The 27,651-nt window shown below is 34.7% G+C and overlaps 2 protein-coding genes and 1 long non-coding RNA gene across 3 annotated transcripts in view; 2 read left to right on the top strand and 1 right to left on the bottom strand.

Annotated features, from left to right (window-relative positions):
* LOC111046742 (serine/threonine-protein kinase greatwall) overlaps positions 1 to 1,930 on the bottom strand; it is a 61,345-nt gene extending 59,415 nt beyond the window's left edge. The window contains exons 1-2 of the mRNA XM_039420056.1: positions 1,362 to 1,930; positions 127 to 182 (exon numbers count right to left, since the gene is read on the bottom strand). Coding sequence (XP_039275990.1) covers positions 127 to 182; positions 1,362 to 1,502 — 197 coding nt within the window. The 5' untranslated portion in view covers positions 1,503 to 1,930. The remainder of the gene's footprint in view (positions 1 to 126; positions 183 to 1,361) is intronic.
* A 3,264-nt stretch (positions 1,931 to 5,194) lies between these two features.
* LOC120349854 lies at positions 5,195 to 15,111 on the top strand. The gene is made up of 2 exons (XR_005570469.1): positions 5,195 to 5,834; positions 11,847 to 15,111. It is a non-coding gene; the product is annotated as an uncharacterized LOC120349854 (long non-coding RNA).
* Positions 15,112 to 19,524: 4,413 nt separating this feature from the next.
* The window catches only part of LOC111057231 (COP9 signalosome complex subunit 2), a 38,093-nt gene continuing 29,966 nt past the window's right edge, over positions 19,525 to 27,651 (top strand). Inside the window, exon 1 of the mRNA XM_039421056.1 lies at positions 19,525 to 19,742. Coding sequence (XP_039276990.1) covers positions 19,689 to 19,742 — 54 coding nt within the window. The 5' untranslated portion in view covers positions 19,525 to 19,688. The remainder of the gene's footprint in view (positions 19,743 to 27,651) is intronic.

Here is a 27,651-nt window from a genome sequence, read left to right as displayed (position 1 = left end):
ATAAGATCCTTCAACACTCCGCCAACAACATCTCTATATGATGAGATTTAATGATAATTATCTCAACGTTTGCTTTAATCTGTTGGACGATGATGTTTGAATCCTACAAGTAGGATTTTGACTTACCCATAGGCGCCTCGGCTGATAGGCTTCAATATCTTGAAATCATCTATTTCAGGAGCCTGAAATTTAAAAACAATTACTTGCTATTTTGCAAATACAACTATACAGAACACTCTCTTAATCTAGATTCTTGGTGAATTAAGGTAGGAAACTTAGACTTATTAGACTAAATTGAAAATAAAATAAGATTCCATACCATTTGAAAGATAAATTCATTTTACTTTTTAATAGTGCATAAACCCTGCCTTGCCTTGTGATCCTTAAGTACTACGAAAATGATTTTTTTCGCTGAACTTATTATTAAAATGATTGAGAAAGAAAAAATAACGTAAAACTTGAGCTATTTCATTTTCAAATTTAAATAAAACCTTTTAGGTTCTGAACAGATGTGTTTTGTTATTTTGATAATTTTAATATTGATAATAGAGGGACCAGTACCAGTTACGGAACTCTACCCATTGGTTGGTGAGGTTCAAGAGTTTTAATTCCAACCTTTAAATCGAAAATGCATAGTCCTAATCGATTTTATTATCACAAATGTTAAATACAAACATAATCTGGGTAATAATTAATTACAGTAGCCTATTTTCCAACCTTTAAATCGAAAATGCATAGTCCTAATCGATTTTATTATCACAAATGTTAAATACAAACATAATCTGGGTAATAATTAATTACAGTAGCCTATTTTGTAATGCTATGCGCTATTATATCACAACACTTTAGGAATAATAGGTAGAAAATAGGGTTAGGATGCGTTTGAAGGTTTGGAGCATATAAATTAAACTATCAATACTCAAAAGTATATATTTACCTTGACTTTATTTGAATTTGAGATGACCGTTTGTAAAATTGATTGTTTATTATCATCATCATCGGCTTTCACTTCAATAACATAACCGTTAATTTCGTCCATTTCAGCAATGGAGTTATCCATTTCGAATTCAATTTTCGGAAACAAATATCAATATAACATGTTCACCACGTTAGAAAAAACAATTTATGTTCTTAAACTAATTAATAAACATGCAATTCTACAAAACAGTTTATTTGTTAATGAAGTCACAAGAATACAGGGTTGAAACGAAAAAAGGTAAACAACATTTGAATTTTGAACACCTGCATTGCACATATGACTCATAGATAATCAGTCGATGTATGGAGTGGATATGTGTTGATAAGTTTGTTTCACACTCTGTGGTACATCTTTATAAAAGTAATATTGGTACAGTACATACGTTGAAAAATATGTTGGAAGAAGTATCATGGGTAAGAACGCTGCAACTGGATTTTCTATCATTTTTATATCTTCCAGAATCATTAGAAGAACACATAAGTAATCCCTGACAAAGCTTAAGATGTTTCTTCCTAGCTGTCATTACTAAATCATATATATTTATCCCTATGAATCCTAGAATTAAACTTGAAACCGTAGTATGATGAGTAGTGTAATTTACAATGATTTCAATCTAAAAAAAATCCTGCATGAACATGATTTAGTTTGAGATACCAAAAAAATGTTATGCAGGATCTAGTCATAGATGCAGCTCCCTGGAATGGCTACTTTTCAATTTTATCTCAATTTCAATTTTGTGTCTGCCTCCCGGAATTCGTTTGCTCGCGCAAAAATAGTGATCAACTCCAAATATTACTTGCGCATAACGTTTTGATAGATGAGTTTCGAAATAACTGTTACTGAGTAGTGTAACTGGAGCAGATAATATACAGTACGTCATTGTGATATGACTCACAGAGAAGATAGACTCCTTCTACTTTGTGTATGAGCTCATTATGAAAAAATCTTTCAATTCCAGCAAATTACCATTTTGAAAAACTCAAACACCTATACTGACCCTTTTACTTTTGAAACATAAATGAACCTTCTTTCTTTCTTTCTGTTATAGCTCTAAAGCCCATTGTGGGCTTTGGCCTCCTCCACAACATTCCTCCAAACGTTTCTATCCATTATAAATCCTCTCCATCCTCTATAACCCATCCTTATCAAATCATCCCTTATCTCATCTTCCCATCGAATTCTTGGTCTGCCTTGTTTTCTTCTTGAGTGAAGCTTCTCTTTAAGCACTATTTTTGGCATTCTGGTTTCCTCCATCCTATAAATATGTCCGAACCACCTTAGTCTCTGTGCCTTTATGAAGCGTACTATACTACGACCTTTTATTAATAGTTCAAGTTCAGCATTGGTTCTCCTTCTCCACTTTTCTCCTTCTTTTACAGGACCGTACACTTTTCTAAGCACCTTTCGTTCAAATACACTTAAATTATGTTGGTCTTCCTTAGTCAAAGTCCATGATTCAGAGCCATAGGTAACTACAGGTCTTATAAGGGTTTCATAAATCTTGTGCTTGCTGCTTCTACTGATGAGCCTGCTCTTTAGAAGCTTCATGTTGCTGTAGTATGCTCTATTTCCCGACAATATTCTTTGTTTGATACTGGTGCTCATCATATTCTGATTATTCAATTCAACACCCAGATAGCTGAAGTTTTTCACTCCCTCAAACAACCTATTATCGATTCTCAGACTCTGTGGAACCCTTCGCGCTTGACTTCTTGATATTTTCATGTATTTTGTTTTATTTTCATTGACTAGGAGACCAATCTTTTGTGCTTCTCTTTCTAGTAATTTATACGTGTCCTGGAGGATATCTTTTCTTCTGGCAATTATGGCTACATCATCGGCATAAGCACATACTTGATACATTTTATGAAAAATGCTGCCTCTCTTGTCAATGACGTCTGTCACACGATGTAATGCAACATTGAATAGGAGTGCTGACAGTCCGTCACCTTGCTTTACGCCAGTATTGAACTCAAACTTTCTACTTTTTCTAGATCCAACTTTTATCATGGCCGTAGTCTTGTTCATTGACATTTTGGCAAGTTTGATCAACTTCTTCGGTAAGCCATAATGCTCTAGTACTTTCCATAACTCACCCCTTATTATACTATCGAAGGCTTGTTTAAAATCGATGAATAAAATGTGTAGGTCGAGGTCATGCTCATAGAACTTTTCTGTGATCTGTCTTATTGTAAAGATTTGGTCTGCTGTCGCTCTTTCAGGACGGAAACCACACTGATACTCTCCAATGATTCGTTCTACATATATTGTCATTCTTTTGTTGATTACACTTGAAAGGATTTTATAAACTACACTGAGCAGAGTTATCCCACGGTAGTTGGAGCATTCTAGTTTATCTCCTTTCTTATAAATGGGACATATGAGGCCTATGTTCCAGCATTGCGGCATGACTTCTTTCCTCCAAATCATACATATAAGCTCATGTATGTTCCGCACTGTGAAATGACTAGCGTATTTTATCATTTCAGGAGGTATATTATCTTCCCCAGCTGCTTTGCCATTTTTGAGCTGCTTAACAATAGCCTCTATTTCCTCATATGTTGGCTCTGGTACATCATCTGTGTTGATTGGTGGTTCCTCATCCCCGTTTCGACCACCCTCATCTTCATTGGTCTCTGCTGATATTAGCAGTTCTTCAAAGTGTTCTGCCCACCTCTCCATTACATTGTCCTCTTCACTTATAACTTTTCCTCTTTTGTCTTTGCAGGAGCTAATTTTGTGCCTATATTCTCTATTAATTTTCTTCATAGCACTGTAAAACTTCTGTGTTTCATTTTGTCTGTACAAGCACTCTATTTCTCCCAATTGATTCTTCATTGCCTCTCTTTTCTTTCTTTTACATGTTTTATTGGCTATCGCGCGTTTCTGCTTGTATTCCTCACAGTTGCGTCTAGTCTCCCTTTGAATCATCCGAGCTCTTGCCTCATTCTTCTCTCTTATTACTTCTCTGCACTCATCGTCGAACCATTTCTCGTTTCTCACCCATCTCTTTTCACCGATCGCTTCATCTGCTGCTTCTTTCAAGCTAGTGGTTAGTTTGGACCATACTTCTTCAACCCCATCTGAGCCTAACATGTCTCTGGTTTTAATCTGAACAAGTCTAATGTAGTCATTTCGATTCTGTTGATTTTTAAGTTTTTCGACATCCCATCTCTTACTTGTGACTTTATGTATTTTCATCATTGACAGTCTCTGCCTAACCACTGCTTTGACAATGAAGTGATCTGAGTCACAATTAGGACCTCTACAACTCCTTACATCAATAATTGATGAAGTATTCCGAGAATCCACAAGTACATGGTCAATTTGATTCACTGTTATCGAGTCTGGTGATCTCCAAGTGCCGAGATGGATTTTTTTGTGTGGGAATTGAGTGCTTCTTATCTGCATCTTGTTTCTCATTGCGAACTGGCTGAGTAGAAATCCATTCTCATTAGTTTTCTCATGTAAGGTATGTTTTCCAGCCACTTGCTCAAGATAACTTTCCTTCCCAACCTGTGCATTGAAGTCACCCATAATGATCAATTGATCGTATTTACATATCCCAGCACCTGCTGATTCCAACTGTTCATAGAAGTCTTCCTTGATTGCTATATCTTTTTCGTTTGTGGGTGCATGTATAGATAGAAATGATACATTTCTAAATTTACCTCTGAGGCGCACTCTGCAAATTCTTTCATTAAGTGCTTCAAATTCTATCAGGGCTCTCCTCAACTTCTTTGACAAAATGAATCCTGTTCCAAATGCTCCAGACCTTTGCTCATGGCCACTATATAAGAGAGAGAAGTTCCTCTTATCAATTCTGCCTTGTCCTCGCCATCTCACTTCTTGGAGTACTAGCATATCTGATGAATCTGTTCATTTAACTGTTCATTATTGTTGAAAATGGTTAATCATATTTTATTTGTCAAGAAAATATATTTTTTAAAGATTTCATAATAAATTTTCATGATTGATATCAAATATTTTGTCAATTAGTTGAATTTCTAAATTGTGGCAACATTGCAATGCGCTAAAGAGATTGCGCTATCTGCATTGTTGAATGATAAACAAGGATAGCAACACCATTGCAAATCACACACTGCCATTATAACGTGGACCTCACTATAGTATTGTTTATTGATCCTTGTCAGTTACCGTTACAGACTATCATGGTCACCGTTACAGGTCGGTACTAGCTATATTGCCCGACGATCTTCGTCAGCGGTCAATAATATAATTTATCAATAATTTAATATTCATTGGGTCATTTTTGGAACAATAAGAACAGAACCAATTATGTTCAGTATTTTCAGTTTTGAACCAATTTTCGCAAGTAAAATATTCCTAACCTAACCTTACGCTGCGACAAATTCGGCCGCATTCCTGAGTGGCCTAGTCCCAGACTGTTGGGTTCAACGACAACCAGGGTTGATTATACTTTACCTTTCCACAAATTGATCACATTTCTTAGGCCAGCCACTAACTTTATGATAGCTGAATATTTGTGACTGTACAGATAAGATCTGGAACGTTTTCCTGCAAGTGCCAGTCACTTCCAAAGCAGGTGTATATTACGGTACCGCAGTTTGTGTGCTTTTGCAGTTCAGGTGTTACAGTTAGATGACTGCCTGTCAGTCGAATCTGTTATGTCTGATTAATTCAAACAAAACATTAGTGACAGGCCTAACAGAGTGTTCTGAAAAAAGGTGCCCATAAGTCAGGGCGTGATTCTTCACATCAAAAGAAAAAAAAATCTAATTAACATAGGTCTGAGAATGCTTGGTTACCAAGTTATACAGAGTGGAAGATTTCGTCTGAATTTCAGTTCCCCTGTTGAAACAAAGCCCTACAGGTATTTGTTGACTGTTAATTGAGATGTACAATTTAACGTAGGCCTACTTTATGTAAAATTAACTGACAAATTGAATAAAACCGTTTCCAGACCTGTAGCCACAGTAATTTTCTAGATATGTGACGAAATACGCTAAACTTATCCCGAACACAAGTTCATTCAAGGTTTGAAGAAGATTTACAATGTTAAAGCTATAATAAACACAGAAAATTTTTCTACAGAACTTGTAGAAAATTTAATTTTTTAGAGAAAGATGTATAATAAGTCTATAATAGACATACGCAACCTTAAAAAAATAATCCTCAATTACATACATAACGCATAAAAATGAGAGCTTAAGAGATTTGGTCTACTTTTCATGGTTTGTAATTAATGATTATTTTATATAATATACCGTACTTACGCTAAGTACAGAGTACCTCAAAAACTTATAATTTTCTGTTCCTTTCCTAATTTTCAGCGATTTCTGCCTAATCCAGCCATCTGACAGGAAAAATCAAAATCCAATATTTTTTTAGCAAATAAAATTGAATATTTCACAGCTCTCTATCTATGAATAACGAGTTGAAAAAATAGAGATTTCAATCAGTTTTTGTTTTTAATAGACTATTTCTCCATAAGAATTATTAATAGTGTTCTCCATTTATTATTATTATTTCAACATTTGGGTTATTAATTTTGTTTTCGCTACGGTAATGTTTATATTTTCAGTAATATTATCAATTTTCTGTAGCTTTAAGATTATTTTGTATTTTTTCACTTTGCATTCATTGTTATAGAATGAATCAATTTGTTTGTTTCAAGAGGCTTAAGCTTAGAAATAATTTTTATATAAAATGAATAAAATTTCTTACAATTGTCTGCGTTTGTAAGTCTAATTTGTAATCTGTCTAATTATGTGATTTTCAACATGAGAACAAGTGGATCTTTCAATTTCAAATAGATTTTCAGTTACACTCAAAACAAAATTCTCAAAACACACAGCTTCAAGTTGTAGCCTACCTGACACGATCCATGTATATGTTATAACTATATGTATATTTGTTGATCAATAAAACTATTCTATTCTAGAACGAAGAATTGTCAATCGTCACTAGCCAACGAATTTTGATACAGCACTCTCAGCAGTCCAAAAGTTTCTAGACTATATATTTTTCATGTAGAGATTGCAGTTAGGGCAAATTTTGGAGTCAACTACCTTTTTCCATGAAACACGAAGTAATTTTCAAATTAATTAAATAACCAATATAGTAAAAATAAAGAATAAACTTCACTCATAGCTGAGTAGCCTATATTGAGGCTGCTGTTATACGTAGTGTAATTATTTTTTTCTACAGTTACCTTGAAAAGAGACTATTCCTATACTGATAACAGAACGCAAAAAAAATCACTTTTCCGCACTAGTGCGTAAAGTGCTAGTCGCGTACTCCAGATTTGCTACATGACAACACAAAATAGTATGTAGTTCATATAAAGAATCAGTGCGCAAAAACCGAAATTAAGTTGGCCACACTGACTGTAGTAATCATTTCAATGCTTAGAACCCCCATCAATATATACGTCTATATAAGTCAATATTGTGAGAAGCCTGCGAAATTTGGAATCCATATTAAAATGAACAGATTTACCTACTGGAACGTTTACAGCAAATTTTTAAGATGCATTTATTACAGAAAACATGTCTTTTGTACCTTTGATTATCCTTCCAATTCACTTAGAAATGAGTTTGATATTACTGTACTTCTTTGAAAGTAGGACGTGATGTCAAATCACTCATTGTCCTATACAATTTACTAAATAATAAAATTGATTCACCCTATTTGCTATCAAAAATTAACATATATGTTAATACCATTGCTCGCCGTTCTGTTTTTTCATTTCATATAGCAAGCTCTAAAACTGTAAGTCATTACAATTCTCCTCTAAGGACCAAAATCACCAAAACTAAAACTTGGTTTGAGCGCCAGTTGATTCTAAATGAACAAAAAATAATATCACAAAACCGATTAAAAATCATATGACTTAGAACCAACTGGCGCTCAAACCTAGTTTTTGTTTTAGGTGAATTTGGGCCTAAATAGAGTTCAGAGAATCTATCATTGTTTGGAGCACTTAGACGTCTTCTGGTTCACCCCTCAAAATTCCGTAAAATATCATATAATTTGATTGGGTAGCATGTGATCTGTCTTTTTGTGATTGGTGTTAATATAATTAAATTTTATATTATTTTCTATTACCTATTATTTAATTAATCATTATTTCCTTTCATCTTTGGTTCTACACAGACATTCTTTCTTCTTTTTTCATCTATTATTATTGATTCTATTTTAATGACTATTATTATAATAAATTGTTGTTTACGATTACTTCAGTGATTATTTATATTCTTTTATATTAATTGTAGGCTATATTTATTTCACTTTTTACTTTCCTTGCCCTATTACCATAGGTAAGGAAAGTATTGCTTTCCGAAAAAAATTAAGGTACCCCAATTTCTAAACGTTTCAAGGTCCAAAAAAGTGGTTTTTGGGTATTGGTCTGTGTGTATGTATGTACGTGTGTACGAAATGACTTGAAATTTGTGTGTGTGTGTGTGTGTGTGTGTGTGGATGTATGTATGAGTGTATGTGTGTCTGTGTACACATTATCTCATCTCCCAATCAACGAAATGACTTGAAATTTGTGTGTGTGTGTGTATGTATGTATGAGTGTATGTGTGTCTGTGTACACGATATCTCATCTCCCAATTAACGAAATGACTTGAAATTTGGAACTTAAGGTCCTTACACTATAAGGATCCGACACGAACAATTTCGATCAAATGCAATTCAAGATGGCGGCTAAAATGACGAAAATGTTGTCAAAAACAGGGTTTTTCGCGATTTCATCGAAAATGGCTCCAACGATTTTGATCAAATTCATACCTAAAATTGTCATTGATAAGCTATATCAACTGCCACAAGTCCCATATCTGTGAAAATTTCAGGAGCTCCGCCCCATCTATGCAAAGTTTGATTTTAGATTTCCAATTGTCAGGTCTCACATATAATTTAAACGAAAAATTTTGAGTGGAAAAGATTGAGCATGAAAATCTCTACAATTAATGTTCAGTAACATTTTCACCTAAAATTTAAAATAAGCTTGAAATTTGAGAAAATGTGATTATTCAATTGCAAACTGTTGGCAACTATTAATAGAACTATTGATTCTATTAAACTAGTAGTTCTGTGAACAGTAGACCTCACGCAGTATTCTCATCCACAAATACCTGATTGAAACTATAGACCTTATGAAAATACAGCAAGAGACTGGCTTCTCCACACATCTATGTAATCACTTGTCAGCTGATTTATGATGAATAATATTCTATAGTCTGATTTTTACTCTAATATTGGCGTATGAAGGAGGCTCCTTTTTCCTTTTATATTATCCTTGAAATGCAAAATTTCCAAAAACCTTGTATATACGTCGACGCGCAATCAAAAGAGGAACATACCTGTCAAATTTCATGAAAATCTATTACCGCGTTTCGCCGTAAATGCGCAACATATAAACATTTAAACATTAAGAGAAATGCCAAACCGTCGACTTGAATCTTGGACCTCACTTTTCTCGGTCAATCATTCACTATGAAGAGATAGCAGACCTCGTGTGTCTACAGCGTTATTGTCCTGTCACATAGCCATAGCTGGCTCAGATCTTTGAATAGTAAACTTGAGATGCGCGGGAACACTAGCGTAAGGTGATCAATTTTCATAACGACAAGGAAAGTTGTGTGAGTGCGCCACACCAGATTTGTTATCTTCTTTTATTTCAATTGTATAATGTGTTGAAAATATTGTATTTTGTGAAGGAGGCAAAGTGAGTTTCAGCCTGTTGTCTCCATTAATAAAAAATATTATTAAACGAAATTCCAATCAAGTATTCCATCAGCAGAGAATCCTCGGTGGCTCAGCGTACTGGACTGGTATAATGAAAGATTGAGAAGGTTGATGTGGTTGGGGATTCGACTCCATCCTTTTATTTTGCTGAGAATTTTCAACGTCAATGAAGAATATCTATGTAATTTTGGAAAAAAATAAGTATTTAAAATTAATTAATAATAAATGATTAATATAAAACATAATAAAAAATTGTAGAAATATTAATTGATTAGGCCTATTATTATTAGCGTATGGCTTTCAATGGTGGGGAGACCAAAGGGAAGTTCCACCTCGCCGTACATAGTCCAAAGTTCCCTAATGACAAACCAGACACTACAACTGTAAGGTGTCAATTAATTAATTATCAGTACTCATATTATAGTTTCTAAATATATTCAATTACATATACATTATAAACATATTATTTATTATTTCAATGAATAATTATTTTAATCAATTAATTGGTTAATAAATCATTCAGAAATTAGAATTAATTTAAAATATTATATTAAATTATCAAATTAATTGAATTGAAAAATAAATTATTGATTATGAATTTTTAATTGAATAAGTGATTCTAGGATTAACTAAATTTATGATTTACAAAATTACACAAACTTGTGATGCATTTTAGCACATTTTAACCTCCAATTATTCACTTTTCATATTCAATGGTAACTGTAGGAAAAATTTAATGTGTAATTTTTCTTTGTAATCCTTACATGATCTTTAGACTAGTGCATGTGTAATTGGTTGACGATATGATACTGTATATTATATTGTTTTTCATTATTCTATAATATGAACATTTATTTTGCTACTGGAAAAATAGTCAATTATGCTGTAACGATAATGAGTCTGAACACCAAAGGCACTGACAGCTACATAGCTCAGTCCGCAATTACATTATTTGATCTCAGGATGAAAGTAGACTAAAGCTGCGTTTACACCAAAGTTATTAATAAAATGTTAAAATAACTTAATCCTTATAGATTCTATTAGATTGAACGGAACTTGACACACATATGTTCATCATGTCGATGATAAGTTATGTTCAATCTAAATATAATCTATAAGGATTAAGTTATTAAAATTTTGTTAATAGCTTTGGTGTAAGCACAGATTTAATGATATCATTTTAATCGAAGATAACACAGTAATTAACGTCTGTGCAATCGGCTATTTGTATTTTAAAACACAATAGAATAAGGTGATAAATTATAGTATACACAATCATAGTATAGCAAATATTTTATAATACCTATTTGAAAGTTTTACACTAATGTGGGGTAACGTCAACTATTAGAAGGGATGAAATATTCAAAATCTTATTAATTTTGTATACGAGTAAAACGAAGAGATATATCGTGAGGGTATGCGAAGAATCCTAATAATGCAGATTCTGGTGGAGAATTAGAATAACTAGGTAAAATAAATGTGATGGAACGTATCTTATGTAAATTGACTGCGATATTGTTGCTATCCATGATCTGCAGTGTAATGCTGATTGCGGTATTGATTTGTTTAAAGTGGAGGTTCACTTGTAACCCTCAATTTTATTGATTCTAAAATGACGTATGGGGTCGGGGGGTTGACACAATTTACTTTCAAGAACATCTCTATTAATATGTTAGCAATGAGAGACGATAATGTATATAAAACTATGATTCTCTCACTTTTACTACTATGATTCTTCACTCACTCTTACTATTAATTCAAAATAATATATTCACAGTGTTGTTCAGATATGAGATCATCTTTCGTCTTCTGTAAAATAGTATTCATATTTTGTCTTATAAAACATGATGCATTTTTTAAAAGGAAATAAACGACATCATTATACAATCAACAAGAGCTTTGATGATCTCAATAATAAAAATAATATGATAGGATTTTTGGAGTTTTTGATTTAAATATTCTAGTGGAAAAAAATGAAAGTACTCTTCTACAATAGTCATCTCTAGTGAAATGCCATGCCCAACATCAACGTTAGGCCTAGGTCTAGGTGCAGCAGACTAGATTGGATGCATAACATTATCCTCAATTGATTTTGGTAAATGTTTTCAATTTTCTGTTAACCCTTGCGCAGGTGACCAGCTGACTGAACCTACTTATGGAACGATGCCGTTTTCATGTGGTCGGGGCACCCTAGAGAGTGAGAAGACTGCGCTTCTATTTGATGCGAGCAAAAAGGTGGAGGTGATTTCAAAAACGTCGGGGAGCGCTCATGACGGAATTGTTTCCAATTTAATTAGGACAAATTACAAAGGATAGTTTAAAATAATATGTTTTTATTGTATTGTAAAATAAAAATAACAGTAATGTTGGTAAGGTCTTTCTTCTATAAATTCCTTATTCCCAAAAAATAATTGGTTTGATGAATAGATTGTAGCTTTCAATGAAATCGGAGATAGAATGCATAACCGTTATATAGATTCACATCAAACTGTCAGCATTCCTTATCAATAACATCAATTCTGTTAATTCAACTAATGCTGACATTAGAGTGAGCCCAAGTATAAACTGTTTACATAATTATAACCAGATGACGATTCGTCAATTTATCACATCTGAATTATTAGAGTTTCTATCATTCATGACATTTCATCTCTCTTATCACAGCTTTCATTATTATGTAAATAATCTGATTAGAGATCGAAATATTAGGGAGTCTAACTTTCAAATGTATTGCATAACTTGAATTTGAAGTTATGGAAGTGCGTATTAAAATTATTTTGTTCAAATTTATCATACTAAAGTTTATTCTACAATCATTGGACACAAAACAACTTCACAATAAATTTGTAGACAAATATTATTAGGCTTTTATATACTTCACCACTATGATTTACATTTCAAATTTTGCCCTAATTGACGAATTAAATTCAGATGATTATCCGACAGATTGCAGATCATTAAATGCTCCTAGCCAATAGTAAAGCTCAAAGCAAACATGAGGTGCGCCGCACCGCTCTTCTCAAATCAACTTAGCATTAACGGAGGCGAGCGCGCTTGATTTTTAATTTGGGAGGCGCGGCGCACCACATATGTGCGTTGAGCTTTCGGGTTCTTGTCAGCAACTGATTAACATTGGGTTGCTATCCTTGTCTGTCATTAGAGAAAGCAGATAGCTCTATCCTTTTCCAACCCTGTACCGTTACCAGATTGGCACAGATCTAACCTATTAGTTTAGTTAGTCTATGCCTTGAGTAAGAAACTCCAGAAAATTGATAATGGAACAAGATCTTAAATTTTTCACATACATTCGAATCTCTTAGACTTTTGTACACAATTCAAGTGGAATAAGTTGCACCAGAAAAATCCTATTGTTTTTCTATGGTAGTACTACCATAGTAGTATGTAGTACTACCACAGTATGCTGAAATTGACAAGTGTTTTTTTCAAACTAAGTAGGTACAGCCAAAAATGGAATTTAATAGATTTTGGATTAAATTATTAGTTTTTTGATAGAACTATATACTACATGTTTGTGAGGTTTCAATACTCAAAATATATCAAGGATGGTGAAATTAGTTTTACTTTTTGTGTAGTTAGAAGTAGATATTGTGGTAATTATTTAAATTAAATAAAAAGACCAAGAAATTGTTAGAAACCACAGATTTTGATAATAGAAAGACCGGTTTTGGTTCTTACACCATTGTCAATCTCTGATAAACTCTATCAAAAACTCTTTAAAAAAACTCTAATCCGAATAAACTCTGTTTATCAGAGATTGACAATGGTGTAACAACCGAAACCGGTCTTTCTAACTATCAATAAAATCTGTGGTTATTGACAATTTCTTAGTAATTTTATTTAATGTGAAATTAGTTCATCAAATAATTGAAGCCTCCATTCACAATCACACTATTGGTGTCAACTGTTTCGCTTCTTGTTACTATAGTGGCAATTATAGTAGCGTTAAAAGGCAATACAGTATTTGATTAACATTGGTATTACTATCCTTGTACATGAATAAATGCTGTCCATGAATAATCCAATGCTATCCATACTGTACATGAATAAACTTTGTATAGTACCATATTAATATATATGCCTACCTGGCCACTTGAAAATGGGATGTAAATGGATGTCGTACTAAAAACGTGATTCAGAAAAATTATTTTATTATACACTTTATAGCCTACATTAATCATTTGAATCAGTTTAAGCTCCATATATAAATCATAACACTTTTGTTAAATGTCAAATATAGAGATTTCATAAACATTCAGGTTGGACAAAGTAGGGGGATCCTCATCTTACAATATTTATACATCACATCAGTTTCACTGAAATTATGTTTCAAGAAAATAAATTAATAGAAGAGTAACTTGAATTACAAAAAGAATAATCAATGTGTAGAATACAGTTTTGTAGAAATAAGTCTCCAATAAGATTATAATCCACATTTAACAAGTTACTTAGTGCTTTGCCAAGTAATTTTTGAAGTTACTAAAGAAATAATAGCATTTGGCTATGAAACAGCCAATCTCGAATGTACTTCCATAATATTATTCTGAAATTCTAGTAAATTGAATAAAATCTATACACATTTTAAAGAGTGAGTTTTGCTTAATTTAGAGAACCGAATTGCAATAATGTAAATGGGTTAGCCTTTGGCTTAAGGCTGAAATTAATCCACAGCTCATTGCTGGCTTTCAAATTTGAAATATTTCTCCAGTTCTTTATTAAGCCTACTGGATAATAATCCATCTTCCAGTTGATTTACTGTGTTATTTTGAAGGTGATGTTATGATCTGATCTTCACAGTAACTGCCAAAAACAACAATCAAATAGTGAAGTGGAAAGTTTCAGATGCAAGCAGAACAGCCTGCTCTTGGAGAAGTCTGGAAGTTGGACACCACATTCGGGGTTGCCAAGTTGCATGCACCGGAAACTGTCCCCTTACAATGTGATTGTACAGTCGGCAGTGATTGCTAAGATTGGAATGCCACCTTTAATTTTTCTAAGCACTTTTCAATATGCTTGTGAGCTGCTCCCTCCATGTAGACATACAAGACCAATATGACGAGTTATGTTGGTATTACATTGTATCAATACAATGAGAGATAAATTTTAAAAGATATAATTATATACTTCAGATTTAGAAAAAGTTCAACATCAAGATACTGTAGGCCTAACAATCAACAGTAACCTTCAAACTAAGATGCCTATTTAGCTGGTAAAATGAATAACTAATTCACTACCCGATCTAATGAATTTTCACGAAATAAATAATTAACTGTTTAAAATGTTCAACTAAATGCCTTTGAAGAATAACTATTTTTATTGCAAATTAAATACAATATTCAAAAGTGAATTTAAAAAGATAACATTGAAAAAACAACCAAGATCACCGCCGATTCGGCATACCGGTACTGGATTCGTTTAAAATATTAAACTGCTTATATCAGTGGTCTCATTCTTGTAATAATTCTAGAAGTTAATGTTAAAGACACGTTCTTTAGAAGCTTCAAGTACATTTCTGCCACAGCAGAAAGGCGTTGGAGACTGAATAAATTATGGATACGAAATATGAATCTTTTAATGATAACTATGGATAATTAAGGAATAATTATTAACAAAATTATATAGTTGGTTGAAAAATAGCATACAGTACATACAGTTCATATCCATAGTTATCCCGAGCACAATATAAACGATAATTTCAAAAATTGAGACTATTTCCATTGTTGTCTTCTCAACAATCATTACAAAAATATAAGAAATTTGACTGATATTTCATTTGAAAATATGGATAAAAACCTCTATCAGATTTTTATTCCATTTAGTTTTAAATTATAATTGTTTCTGGATGAAATAATTGTAAATAAACTTGAAACGACAGGTACAGTCTAAATGCAACACTTTCTAAAAAGCCTATTCCACGTCGCTAACGTTGAACTATAGTCAGGTCTACGTTATAATGGCAGTGAAGAAAGATACAGTGAGGTCCACGTTATTATGGCAGAAAATAAGGATAGAAGAATAGCGATGCCGATTCTCTTCATTAATTAATTATATTTCTATACTGTCAAAAACATAATTGGCATATCATATCATATCATAATTTCTTTATTCATAAATTTGTACAGTGTATACAATGAATAGTGTCATAAATATATATCTTTGATTAGATACAATTAAAAATAAAATGCATAACAAATAAAATCACTGCAGACCAAGAAAAGGATAGTACCACCGGCGTTGTCGAATGATAGACAAGGATAGCAAAACCAAAGTTGATCAAATACTGCCATTATAACGTGGACCTCACTATAGCAGAACAACGTTGCCGAACCTCTGTCTTGTCAATGCCTTTTATAGATGGTAGCTGATTCAGATTTATTGATGAAATATTAACTGTTCATTCTCGTTTAAAGTAATCAATTATATTTTATCAAGCAAGAAATTATAATTTTTCAATTATCTCACAATGAATTTTCATAATTATGATGAAATATTTTGTTAATTAATTATTAATTCCACATTGTTGAAAGACGATCTGGCAACAGAGCAAAGCGAGAAAGAGATAGCGCTATCAGTTTTGTTGAATGATAGACAAGGATAGCAATACCATTGCTAATCAAACACTGCCATTATAACGTGGACCTCACTAAAGTATTGAAGTCTTGATAATTACTGTACCTCAATTACCTTCCCCTTCACCAATACCAGCAATGTCGGATGGGTTGCGTCAAGAGTTTAAAATATATAACTTTACACATTTATCACATTTGTAACTATCAAGATGGTAGTACACGTCAAACAAGGCCTACCAAGTCGTTAAGAAAATCAAAGACCTTAAAGATATCAAGGTCTTTGAGGAAAATATTCCTGAATGGAATAAACAGATTTCTCCTAACCAACACTTGAGTCTCAGGTTGAATGCTGTCATGTTCAACATCTTCAAATCCTTTGGCAGCCTATTGAAGATGCAGGAAATGCATTACGGGTCTTTGACAAGTGACGGTATGGCACATCTATGAGACCTCGACTTCTAGTGTCGTGACCATGGGAGTCACTCCTCGTGTTAAACTTTTCAAGATTTGCTCGCACATACACAGCACACAAGTAAATGTAATGACTGTAGATGGTCATTACACCTGTGGATTGGAAAAGAGGTCGACAATGATCCAGAAATCCACTAAAGGTGATAATGCAGATGGCCCTCTTTTGCAGCTTGAAGACATCTTCACATACAGAAGCAAGATCCCATGGCAGCAGTCCATAGCTCAGGATGCTATGAAAAGCGCATGGTACACCACCAGCAAGTAGGGCCTGCTCACCAACTGCGTCAGCTTCCTAAGCAAATTCATGACTCGTGACAACCTCTTACAGTTGCCCTCAATATAAGTTGCCTCCCAGGTAAGCTTTGGATCAATCGTGAATCCAAGGAGAGACACATTGTAAGCACTAATGGCCTGACTGCGACTCAGTGTACAGACCAATCTATGTGTCTTTTTCCACATTCAGTAGCAATTTATTTTTTCCAACCACCCTCCAGCAGCATCAAGTAGCAAATCAGCCCCCTGCTGTACCTGGGCCAGAAGAAATCAATGTGGTATCATCAGCAAACTTCAGTGCCCTACCCTCAATATCAAGGTCATTGATTGCAATCAAGAATAATACAGGTCCCAGACTGGAAAAGTCTATAGAAACAGGACAAGACACCCATATTCCTTATGGAGTGGCCACTTTGATGCGATTTTGGGTGGCACATTTCAAAATAGAATCTAATACAAACAACTTATTTGTAACAAAATAATTCATTATACATTTTAAGAAGAATATTCTGATATTTGAGTGTGTAACACAAGTTATACTGCTCAACAAACTGACCCCTTATGTAGTATGTGGTCCAGTTCTCACCACCTTTGGACCTTACCTTTTTGAAAGCGAATACTTACCCTTGATGGAGCAAACTCAGGTTCGCTGCAGGAACAATTGAGTGCCTCAGGGTTCAGTGATAGGCCCACTCCTGTTCTGACCAAATGACCTGGGATCTCTGGGCAACATCCACATGTTTGCTGATGACACCACCATCTATTCAAGGGACAGAGCACCAGATCGAAAATGGTAGCAGCAGATATTCTTGAAGAAGCCAAGCAGTGGTTTACCAACAATGAGCTAATGCTGAATGAAAAAAATCACAGGAAACTACATGCAATCTTGGACGGAGCCAGCTCAGTAGCCTCACAGAAGTGAAGCTGTTGGGATTCATCTTAGATACCAGTCTCAGCTGAAGTGGCCAAATTGGCAATATCTGTTTGAAACTCTCCAGAGTGATATCATTATTCTCAGATGACTGAGACCATTGATCCCCCGGAAGCAATTGATGGATGTATACTTTGCTAAGTTCCATAGCCATATTAATTACGGACTCCAGCTGTGGGGACATGCACCTAGCTGTGAAGAGGTACTACTCCTACTCAGAATATTGGACTCAGCAGGCTACCTGGACCATTGACAACCCATCTTCATCAGGTTTAAAATGTTCACTGTTTTCAACCAATAAATCTTGCTCTCCTTGTTGTATGCAAGAGATAACCATCACTTACTGACAAGAAGAGCTGATAAACACTCTTAAAAGGAAAAGTCAAATTAGATCTTCCATTCTGCAGGCTGAGCAAGAAAAAATATTGTTTTCTGGTGCTAGCGCTGAGGATCTACCTAATGAGGTGAGGAGTCTCGTCGTCAGGAGCTTCAGGGCACGAATGTTTTATGTTTGACCAAGTGAAAAACGCAAATAAGTGTTTTATTTCTGACATAACGTATGTCTATACTATGACAAGGAGCAAGTCGGGTCCACTTCCAGACACGACACAGTCAATCCAGAATGTATTTAGCTCTTTCCACAATAATTCCCACCAACTCTGTATAATTACAAGTTGTGGATTTCAGAGATGAATACAACAGAGTTCATGAGCGAGCCAAGGAGTCACTAGTATTATACTTGTCAGGAAAAAATATTTTTCAACGATTTGATAATAAATTTTGTATTTGAGATTAAATTAATATTTTGTTTATTAATCATATTTCTACATTGTTGAGAATGATCTCGATGTCGCGGAACTAGAAAAGAATAGCTCTAATGTTTCAACAATAAATTATATTTCTACATTGCTGAAAAACAATTTGGCAAAGTTGTGAAGCTAGAATTTTGCTGGATCTGTTTTGTCAAATAATAGCGACATCGATATTTATAATGTTTTATTCTTGAGGTGCATACAGACTTTCGCTCTGCTCCGCAACCGAACGTCACTCCAGCAGAGTGATTGATGATCGACCGGGGAGCAACAATGGTTCGACTGGGGAACGCAAGAAGATCTAACATCTTCCATAACGTTCATGATGGGTGCGTGGGCGGTGCGACTGTGGTTCGATGGTGGTACGAGGGAGGAGCGTGCTCGGTGCTGGTTGGAAGCGCGAATATGTGTATGCAGCTCAACATCTTCCGTAACGTTCATGATGGGTGCGTAGGCGGAGCGACTGTGGTTCGATGGAGGAACGAGGGCGGTACGAGGGCGGAGCGTGCTCGGTGCGGGTTGGAGGCGCGTATATGTGTACGCAGCTTTACACGGACCTCATTATAGTTTAGATTTGGAAGGTTAAAGTCCCTCTTGCTTTGACAAAGAAATCCAAATTATAACGAACAACTAGAAAACGGCTACTCTCTACTCGAGCAAATATGACTTATAGAATAAAATTGATTCAGAATTTTTGCACTGAAAAGCAGTCTGAATGGCGATGCTCTATATTTCATGGTCTCTCTAGGATCTTGTGTTCTAAGTGGACATTATCAAAGAAAAATAGAATAGGCGCACGGTCGAATTGGAAACTAAGTCCAAAGAAGCAATTTAGTTTTGTTTATTCGAATTGTAAATTGAATTTTAAACCGGTTGTAAGGATATTAAAAACCTGAAAAATGTCGGATGTTGAGGACGACTTTATGTGTGAAGAAGAAGAAGATTATGGTTTGGTAAGTTCTTACTATAAAACAGTTAAGTGCCTAAAACCATGAATCAAGTTTGTAAAAGGTAATTTTAGTTTATTCAATTATTTCTAATTCAGTATATCTTATTTCATTAATGACGAGTTATTTACTTATTCAACTCAATATTACTGAATTACTTAAAATACCTTATATTAGTTCTATTATAATAAGTACCGTATAAGTGCTAGGTTATGTTATGTTCAACAAGATTCCCTTTTTGGGCCGGTTTCCGAGCTCAGGAATTAGAATTAATTCTAGAATCTGATTTGCTTGGACTGACTCTGGAGTTTAAAAATGGCTTGCCGAGTCAAAGCTAATATTTAGAGTATTTCAACTCATTTGACTTGAATCAAAGTCACTTGATGATAAAAATAATTACTCTCATTTATTAATTCTTATTGGGCATTTTTTTCTGAATGCACTTGTATGGGTTCAAAGCTCAAAACATTTGTATGAAATGTTCAAAGAATTCACAGGATTCTTCACAACTTCACGGTTGAAGCTAATTGAGATCAAGAAAACCAAGATGGTAGAAAATTTATTTTTCTACGAGGGTGAATCAAATAGAAACCTTAAAAGTCCTGTAAAGTTTGGAGAAGTTGTAGGATTGATCCGGTAGTTGGCACGGATGTTCGTTGAAGCTCACACAATGGGCCATATGAATATAGTTGAGCATTTTCTTATACTTCTAAAATATGGAGCATTTGCTTTATTTTCTATGAATAAACGTAGAGCAGCTTATCACCTTTTGCTCATGGTAAAATGGCTCAACTAATTCGTATGAGGTAGAGGAAACTATACCAGATACGATCACAACCAATAGTTGAGAACTATAAAACTCTTTTTAGATTCAACCATAATATATATATATCATCACTATCCCTACTTCTTACTTACTTACTTCTGATGTCTTCCTCACGGTCCTGGGATCGGGGAATCGTCAATGGATTTGGTCTCCTCTGTCAGAGTCGTCAAGGTGTATAGAGTATCCTGCACTATACTCTAAGGTGGTGGTACGTTACGTATGCTCCTCAATAAATTCGGTCACTGCATAGTACGGTCTTGCAATGAGGTATTTTTTCAGCTTTCTGTGGAATGTTGTCCGTGAATCCCTCAAAGTCTTTAGGCTGTCCGGTAGATAGTTGAAGAAATGTGAGCCTGCATAGGTAGGTATGTTCTTGAATTTGCTCAGCCTGTGTTGCGGAAGGTCAATGTACAGCTTGCTTCTTGTGTTATGAGTGTGTTGGCTATTTCTGAGATTCGGGCTTCAGTCTATGGCAAGAGTTATGGTTTCAAATATGTAGATAGAGACCACAGTAAGTAGTTTGTTTTCGTCAAATAATGGTCTACAGTGCTCCAGTGCATCTCTTCTTAGGATGGTTCGTAAGGCTTTTTTTGACTTCGTAGAACTCTGTCCATGTGCACCTGCGCTGATGCTCCCCAGGCAACAATGCCATATCGCAGCTGTGAGGCAAATAGGGCATGATACGCGATAAATGTGGTACTGACATCAGTGGTACATCTTATTCTACGAAGTACATATGTGGCTGAAGCTAATTTCTTACACAGAATATCAATATGTTCATTCCAGTTCAGGTGCTTGTCCATCATGATACCAAGAAATCTTGTACAATCCTTTGTATTTGTTGGTTCATTGGTTACATTGTTGTCCATATTGAATATCTGTCCCTTTGGAGTGAAGTTTATATTTACTGTCTTGTCTTTATTGATTGATAGTTTCAGTTTCCTACATATATTTGTGGCCATTTCAAGTGTCGAGCTTACATCGTTGCTTTCGGATACTCTGTCTGATGGGATTATTATGGTGGTATCGTCTGCAAATAGTACACATTTTTGGTCCTTCTTGAGATTATTTGGGATGTCATTTATGTAAATGAGAAAGAACAAGGGTCCTAGAATTGACCCTTGAGGAACACCCTTGGACATTTTGCAAAGAGATGATTTGGCACTAGTCAAGGCAGTGTGCTGCTGATAACTGATTTCAACATACTGATACCTTTCAGTGAAATAATTTTGGATCCATTCTATTACTTTGCCCTGAATGTTTAGCTGTTTCAGTTTTGTGATTAGGATTTCTTGGTCTAAGTTGTCGAATGCCTTCTGCAAGTCTAGGAACAGGCCAGATGCAATCCTCTTTTCCTCCCAGATCTCATTAATCACCCTGCAGAGATATGCTATTGCTGTGTTTGTACTACGCCCCTTCCTAAAACCATGTTGAAATGATGAAATCAGTTCATTTTTTTCCAGGTGTGCTATTAACTGATTGTACACCACCCGCTCAGTCAGCTTTGAAGTTCCAGGCAAATTTGATATTGGTCTGTAGTTGTTTGGATTAAGTTTGTCTCCTTTCTTGAAGACTGGATACACCTTGGAAATTTTCATCTTACTAGGCAAAGTAGATTGACTCAATGAGGTGTTGATGATGTGGGTCAATGGTTTTATGACTTCTTCTTTGCAGAATTTCAGCATCTTCCCAGAGATTTCATCAAAGCCTGCCGAATTGTTGGACTTTAAATTATTAAGAAGTTCATCCATTCCGTGATGAGTGACACTTTTGAAGGCTGAGAAAATTGGTATACTATTGTCGGGCTCAGTTTCAGATGTGGTACTGGTTTGTGATTGATTTGTGTGGTTTGATGCTTGAGGTAAGGTGAAGATGCTATTGAAGATATTGCTGATTTCAAGTGGATCTGCTGTCAGCTTACCATCCAGAAGAAGCCTTATGCTGTTCTGCCTTCCATCTTGCTTATTTCTTTCACTATTCACAGTTTTCCACAGCTCTTTGGTTTTGTCTTTTGAGTTTTTTTACAAAAGAATAAATACAAAAGATAGCTACCTGTTATAAAGATAGCCATCACAAAATAGGAAATAGGCATTTAAGAAGATGAGAGTGTAGACGATTAAAAGAAGGCTATTGATATTATAAGAATATGCTAAAGATTATTATAGAGATGACATTTTTTCACGCTATTATTTCAAAATTCTAAACTGAACTAACCTAAAACTCTATTCATAAATAGAAAACAGAGCAGACGACGCAAACACAAGCGGTGCACCCTACTTGCATATTTAGCGCTTCCGTGAGCTATAAAAACAAAGTAAGGCTACAAAAGCAAATCAGCTGATGAAAATCTTTAAAATACGTGAGCATTTGCTCCAGAGTTCAGGAGCATAAGGTAAAAGTATAAGGTAAAGCTTATTCATATAAAAATGAGCAAATGCTTTTGCTTCTACCTTTTGCTCATGAGCAAAACCTTATGCTCCATGCTCTTGCTCATGAGCATTTGCTCTGGTTTTATTCATATGGGCCAATGACTACCAGGTGCATCAGTGTCCTTGTTACACACAACTAGTGATGTGGATCGAGAATATTCCCAGTGGGAAGGAACTTATGATTTGGCAATATTTCCAAGGCCAAGAAATTTTGGGAACTTGAGGGAATTTATAAAAATGATTGAAATTGATCAATCCCACTCATATTTTACATCAATATAATCAATAAATCATCATTTTATTTGATATTGATCAAGCTCAGCCACATTTTACATTGATATAATCAATAAATCATAATTCTTTGACCCTATTTTTGCTCACTCACTCACTGTCTTTTAAATACTCGTATAGTCCAGTCAATGAAAGATTATAGAGGGAAAATTTTGGAACAATTTTTGACCCCGTAGCTCCTTCAAGGGTAGGAAGGGGGTAAACATATCAAAAGTCCTCACTCCTACCCCCTGTGCTAAGGTGGTGGGGGTGGTTTGAAAGTGCCATATTTTGTTTTTTGCATATATCTCAAACAATATGCGCCTTTCGAAAATTTTTGTCGAACACAATCATAATATTAAAGCTCACAAATTATCCTACAAGTTTCATTTCCAACATTTTTCCATATCTCTAATAGTTTTCTAAGTATGAATGAGCTCTCTAAGGTATCACATTTTGAAGAAAAACTCTTCCGGCTCCGTTTTTTTTTCATCTTTTTGGCCTTATAACTTTTTAACGATTCATTGAAATAATCCGTGCTAATCATGGGCTTATAGAGCATTATATTCTCTTCAATTTCATCTATGATCTCATTATTTTATCCATCTCCCAACGATTGTTGCAGCCGTTATAGTGTTGAGTGTGAAATCTTCAGTTTAACAACAATAGATCAATAATTGTCAGGGAATGTTTGGAACACAATATTTGACTTCGCAGCTTTGTTTGAACTAGTTAGAAGGTGAACATATCAAAAGTCCTCATCCCTACTCCTTGAGGTTAAGGTATAAGGGTAGTTTACCAGTTGCATTTTCTCATTTCTGGCTGACACGCATGTAACTGGGAAACAATGCATTTCAGCGACATGGCTTACTGAGTAAAAATGAAGCTAGATATATTTCTTACAAGTTTTGTACAGTACAGTTTTGTTATATCTTTAGTTTTTGAGATATTCACTTTTATAAGTGTAAAATCTTTGAAATGACAGTTATTCTTCCAACTTTTTGCACTTTCAGGGCTTATTACTCAACAACAATGCATCGAAAAAATGTAATTTTTTACACAGGGGGTAGGAGTGAGGACTTTTACTCCCTTACTATCCTTAAAAGAAGAGCTACGGGGTCAAAAATTGTTTTCCAAAACTTCCCTTCTATAATCTTTCATTGACTGGACTATACGAGTATTTAATAGACAGTGAGTTGTAGAGCATTCAATTCTCTTCAATTCAATGTATTATTTCATCATTTTATGCTTTAATGCTTTCTATCAATTTTTATAGTAGTTTTAGTGTTGAGTGTGGTAGGAGTGAGGACTTTTTATATGCTTAACCCCTCACTATCCTTGAAAGGACTGCCAGGTCAAAAATTGGGTTCTAAACTTTTCCCTCTATATCTTTTTGAGCATTCGTCATCGTTGCCTGGACTATTATCTTATTACAAGTTAAGTGAGCCTCAATGACTCTTGAAAGGTTGTGAGCTGTGGAAGTATTCTCTTTTTAATATTGAAATAAACTCGAGTATGCTCCTTGTTTTAGTTTAGCCTATTTTGCTGTATTATATAATTTTTAATTTTTGGATCTATATTCTAATTTAATCTTCATGTAGGGGGTCAATTATTTTTGTGCGGAGAAATTGAATAAAGTCATGCAATGACAGTTAAATTACACTCAATACTTTGTTGACTTTGTTTACCTGATTTACAGGCATTTATTAGTACCGTAAGTAAAAAATTCTTATTCAACTTGTAAGACATGAAAGTAGCATAATAATAGTGGTGCAATTGAATGATTAATTGAGTGCTCATTTCTCCTTTCAGTTTATAAACTTCAAATTACTGTTTTCTTTGAACTTACTACAATTTTTAAGTTATTCATCCTTATATTTCTTACATAAATCTGTTGTATAACAGGTAATTGAGACCTTGTGTAAAAAAACGTCTTTTCCGGTCATTTTTGATGAAAGAAATCATAAATTTCCTTAAGTTCCCATAAATTCCCGGGAATTCATGATATTTCCTTTAAATTCCCGGGGAATATTTCCTCGATCTTAAATTCCCGGGAATTTTACATCACTACACACAACTAGTAATGACTTCAGTTACAATATGGCCGCCCCATTATCAATATTCACCACGTTAAAACAACTATCAGTCATTCGTTTCTTAAGCAGTGAAGGTGTCAAACCAAAGGAAATTCATTGCAAGATGACAGTACAGTATGGTGATTTATGTTTGTCTAGAAATAAACATTACCATCAACCAGAAACATAAAAAGCAAGTTAGCTGCGCCATAGCGCATCGCCAAAACAACAACAAAAAAATCCGAACTCAGCGATCAGCAGAAAACTTGCTGATTGAGGAAACAAAAAAAACATGGCGCTTCATTTCATGGCGAATCAGCTGAAAATTAACTTCTTGGACTACACTTATAAACTGAAAAGGCAACAGTAAAAAACACTGGGACGGTGTGCATCTCAATAAAGAGGGAACTAACATATTGAAGGCCGGCATTTGTAGGAAGGAAATACGAACTGGAAGGGAGAAGAATTTTGGAGCCCTCACTGAGTGCATCTCATAGCAACCATCACTTCCTGCGCAAATTGGATATGACCATGAAATAGGAAAAAGCAATAACATTAAAAACAAAACACAATACAACAACAATAGTGAAAATACTAGAATCATGTCTGTAAATATAAGATCATTGACGGGTAAAATTGAATTACTGGAATCTGTTTTGTATGACAGTGGATGTGCCATTGTTTGTTTAGCTGAGACTTGGCTAAATGAGTTGAAATACAAATCTGTAAAAATTGAGAATTATACTATTGCTGCTAATTTTCATAGAGAAAACAAAACCGGAGGTGGAGTTACTATCTTACACTCAATACATAACTCTAGTAAATTAATTCAAGCCAAATTGAAAGAAGTTTGTGTCGAGGAAATATTTGAATGTTGTGGTGTAATTGTAGAAAACGGTAAGCACAGTTTTATTCTAATAAATATATACAGACCACCCTATCGAACTAATTTCCTACAATTCATGGAAATTTTTGAAAATACTTTATGCATGGTCAAAAACTCTTACTTTAATCACCAAATTGTCTTATGTGGCGACCTCAATATTGACAACCTTGTAGATAGCTGTGAAAAAGATATTCTCTATGACTTAATTGGATCTTATAACCTGCATGTGACCTTCGAGCAGCACACTAGAGTGGACCACAGAACATACCGTCACAGCCAACTTGACTATTTTATAACTGATATATCAGCACCACAGAACAGAAGTACTTCCTCCACTCCTCTCTGATCACAATATTATAATACTCAACTTAATTTAAAGTCTCTTAGTATCTTGAACAGAAGAACCGAAAAAATAAGTTTTACCAAACCGTATCAAGACCTGTTAAAATCATTGGTCTCAAACCAGGATTGGAATTCTTGCGATATTTACGATGCAAGCGAAAGCTTTAAGCTCTTCTACAACAATTTTCTACATATATTTGAAGTCTGCTTCCCTAAGATGATTTACAGAGAAAGGAAGGACTCACTCAATGTTGGATGGATAAAGAGTGAAATTGTTGAAGCAAGAGATGAGTTGAAAGAATTATACTTACTTACTTACTTCATACTTCTCTTCTTAGTCATGACCAGATAACTGGATTGACTGTGTCAGAAAGTGGACCTGACTTGGTCCTTGTCGTAGAGTTGATATATAAACTATGTCCATAATAAACACTTATTTACGTTTGTAAACTTAGTCAAACATATAAAAATATAAACATTTAAGAATAGTAATATTCAAACTTTTTCAAGATTGCCTTGCCTGTAGGCATTACATTAATTATCACTCGACGTTAGCTGATGTTTTTAGTGGCCTCAAAGTATTCCTCCACTGAATAGAATGGAGACTCTATTAACCAGTTTTTAATTTTTGTTCTGAAGCTCCTGTCGTCCAAGTTCTTCACACTGTCAGGTAAGGCGTTGTAAATCCTCAGGGCTAGTATTGGAAAACAATCCTTCTTCTTACTCAGCCTGCAGAAAGGGATGTCTATTTTTGCTTTTCCTCTGGTGTTGTAGGAGTGTCTGTCTTCTCTTCTTGTGAGCAAGTGGAAATTATCTCTTGCGTGCAACAGGGAGAGCCAGATATATTGATTGTATACCGTGAGTATTCTCAGCTTGATAAAGATGGGTCGGCAGTGGTCCAAGTAGCCCGCCGAATCTAGGATCCTTAGAGCTTTCTTCTGCTGGAGCAGTACATCTTTACTGCTTGGAGCGTGTCCCCATAACTGAAGTCCATAGTTCATATGGCTATGAAATATAGCAAAATACACCTCCACCAGATGCTTCCTGGAGATTAATGGCTTCAGACGTCTCAGTAGGTACATCACTC

This window comes from Nilaparvata lugens, chromosome 2, assembly GCF_014356525.2.
Source record: "Nilaparvata lugens isolate BPH chromosome 2, ASM1435652v1, whole genome shotgun sequence".
NCBI lineage: Eukaryota > Metazoa > Arthropoda > Insecta > Hemiptera > Delphacidae > Nilaparvata > Nilaparvata lugens.
This window is presented reverse-complemented; position numbering and strand designations above follow the sequence as displayed.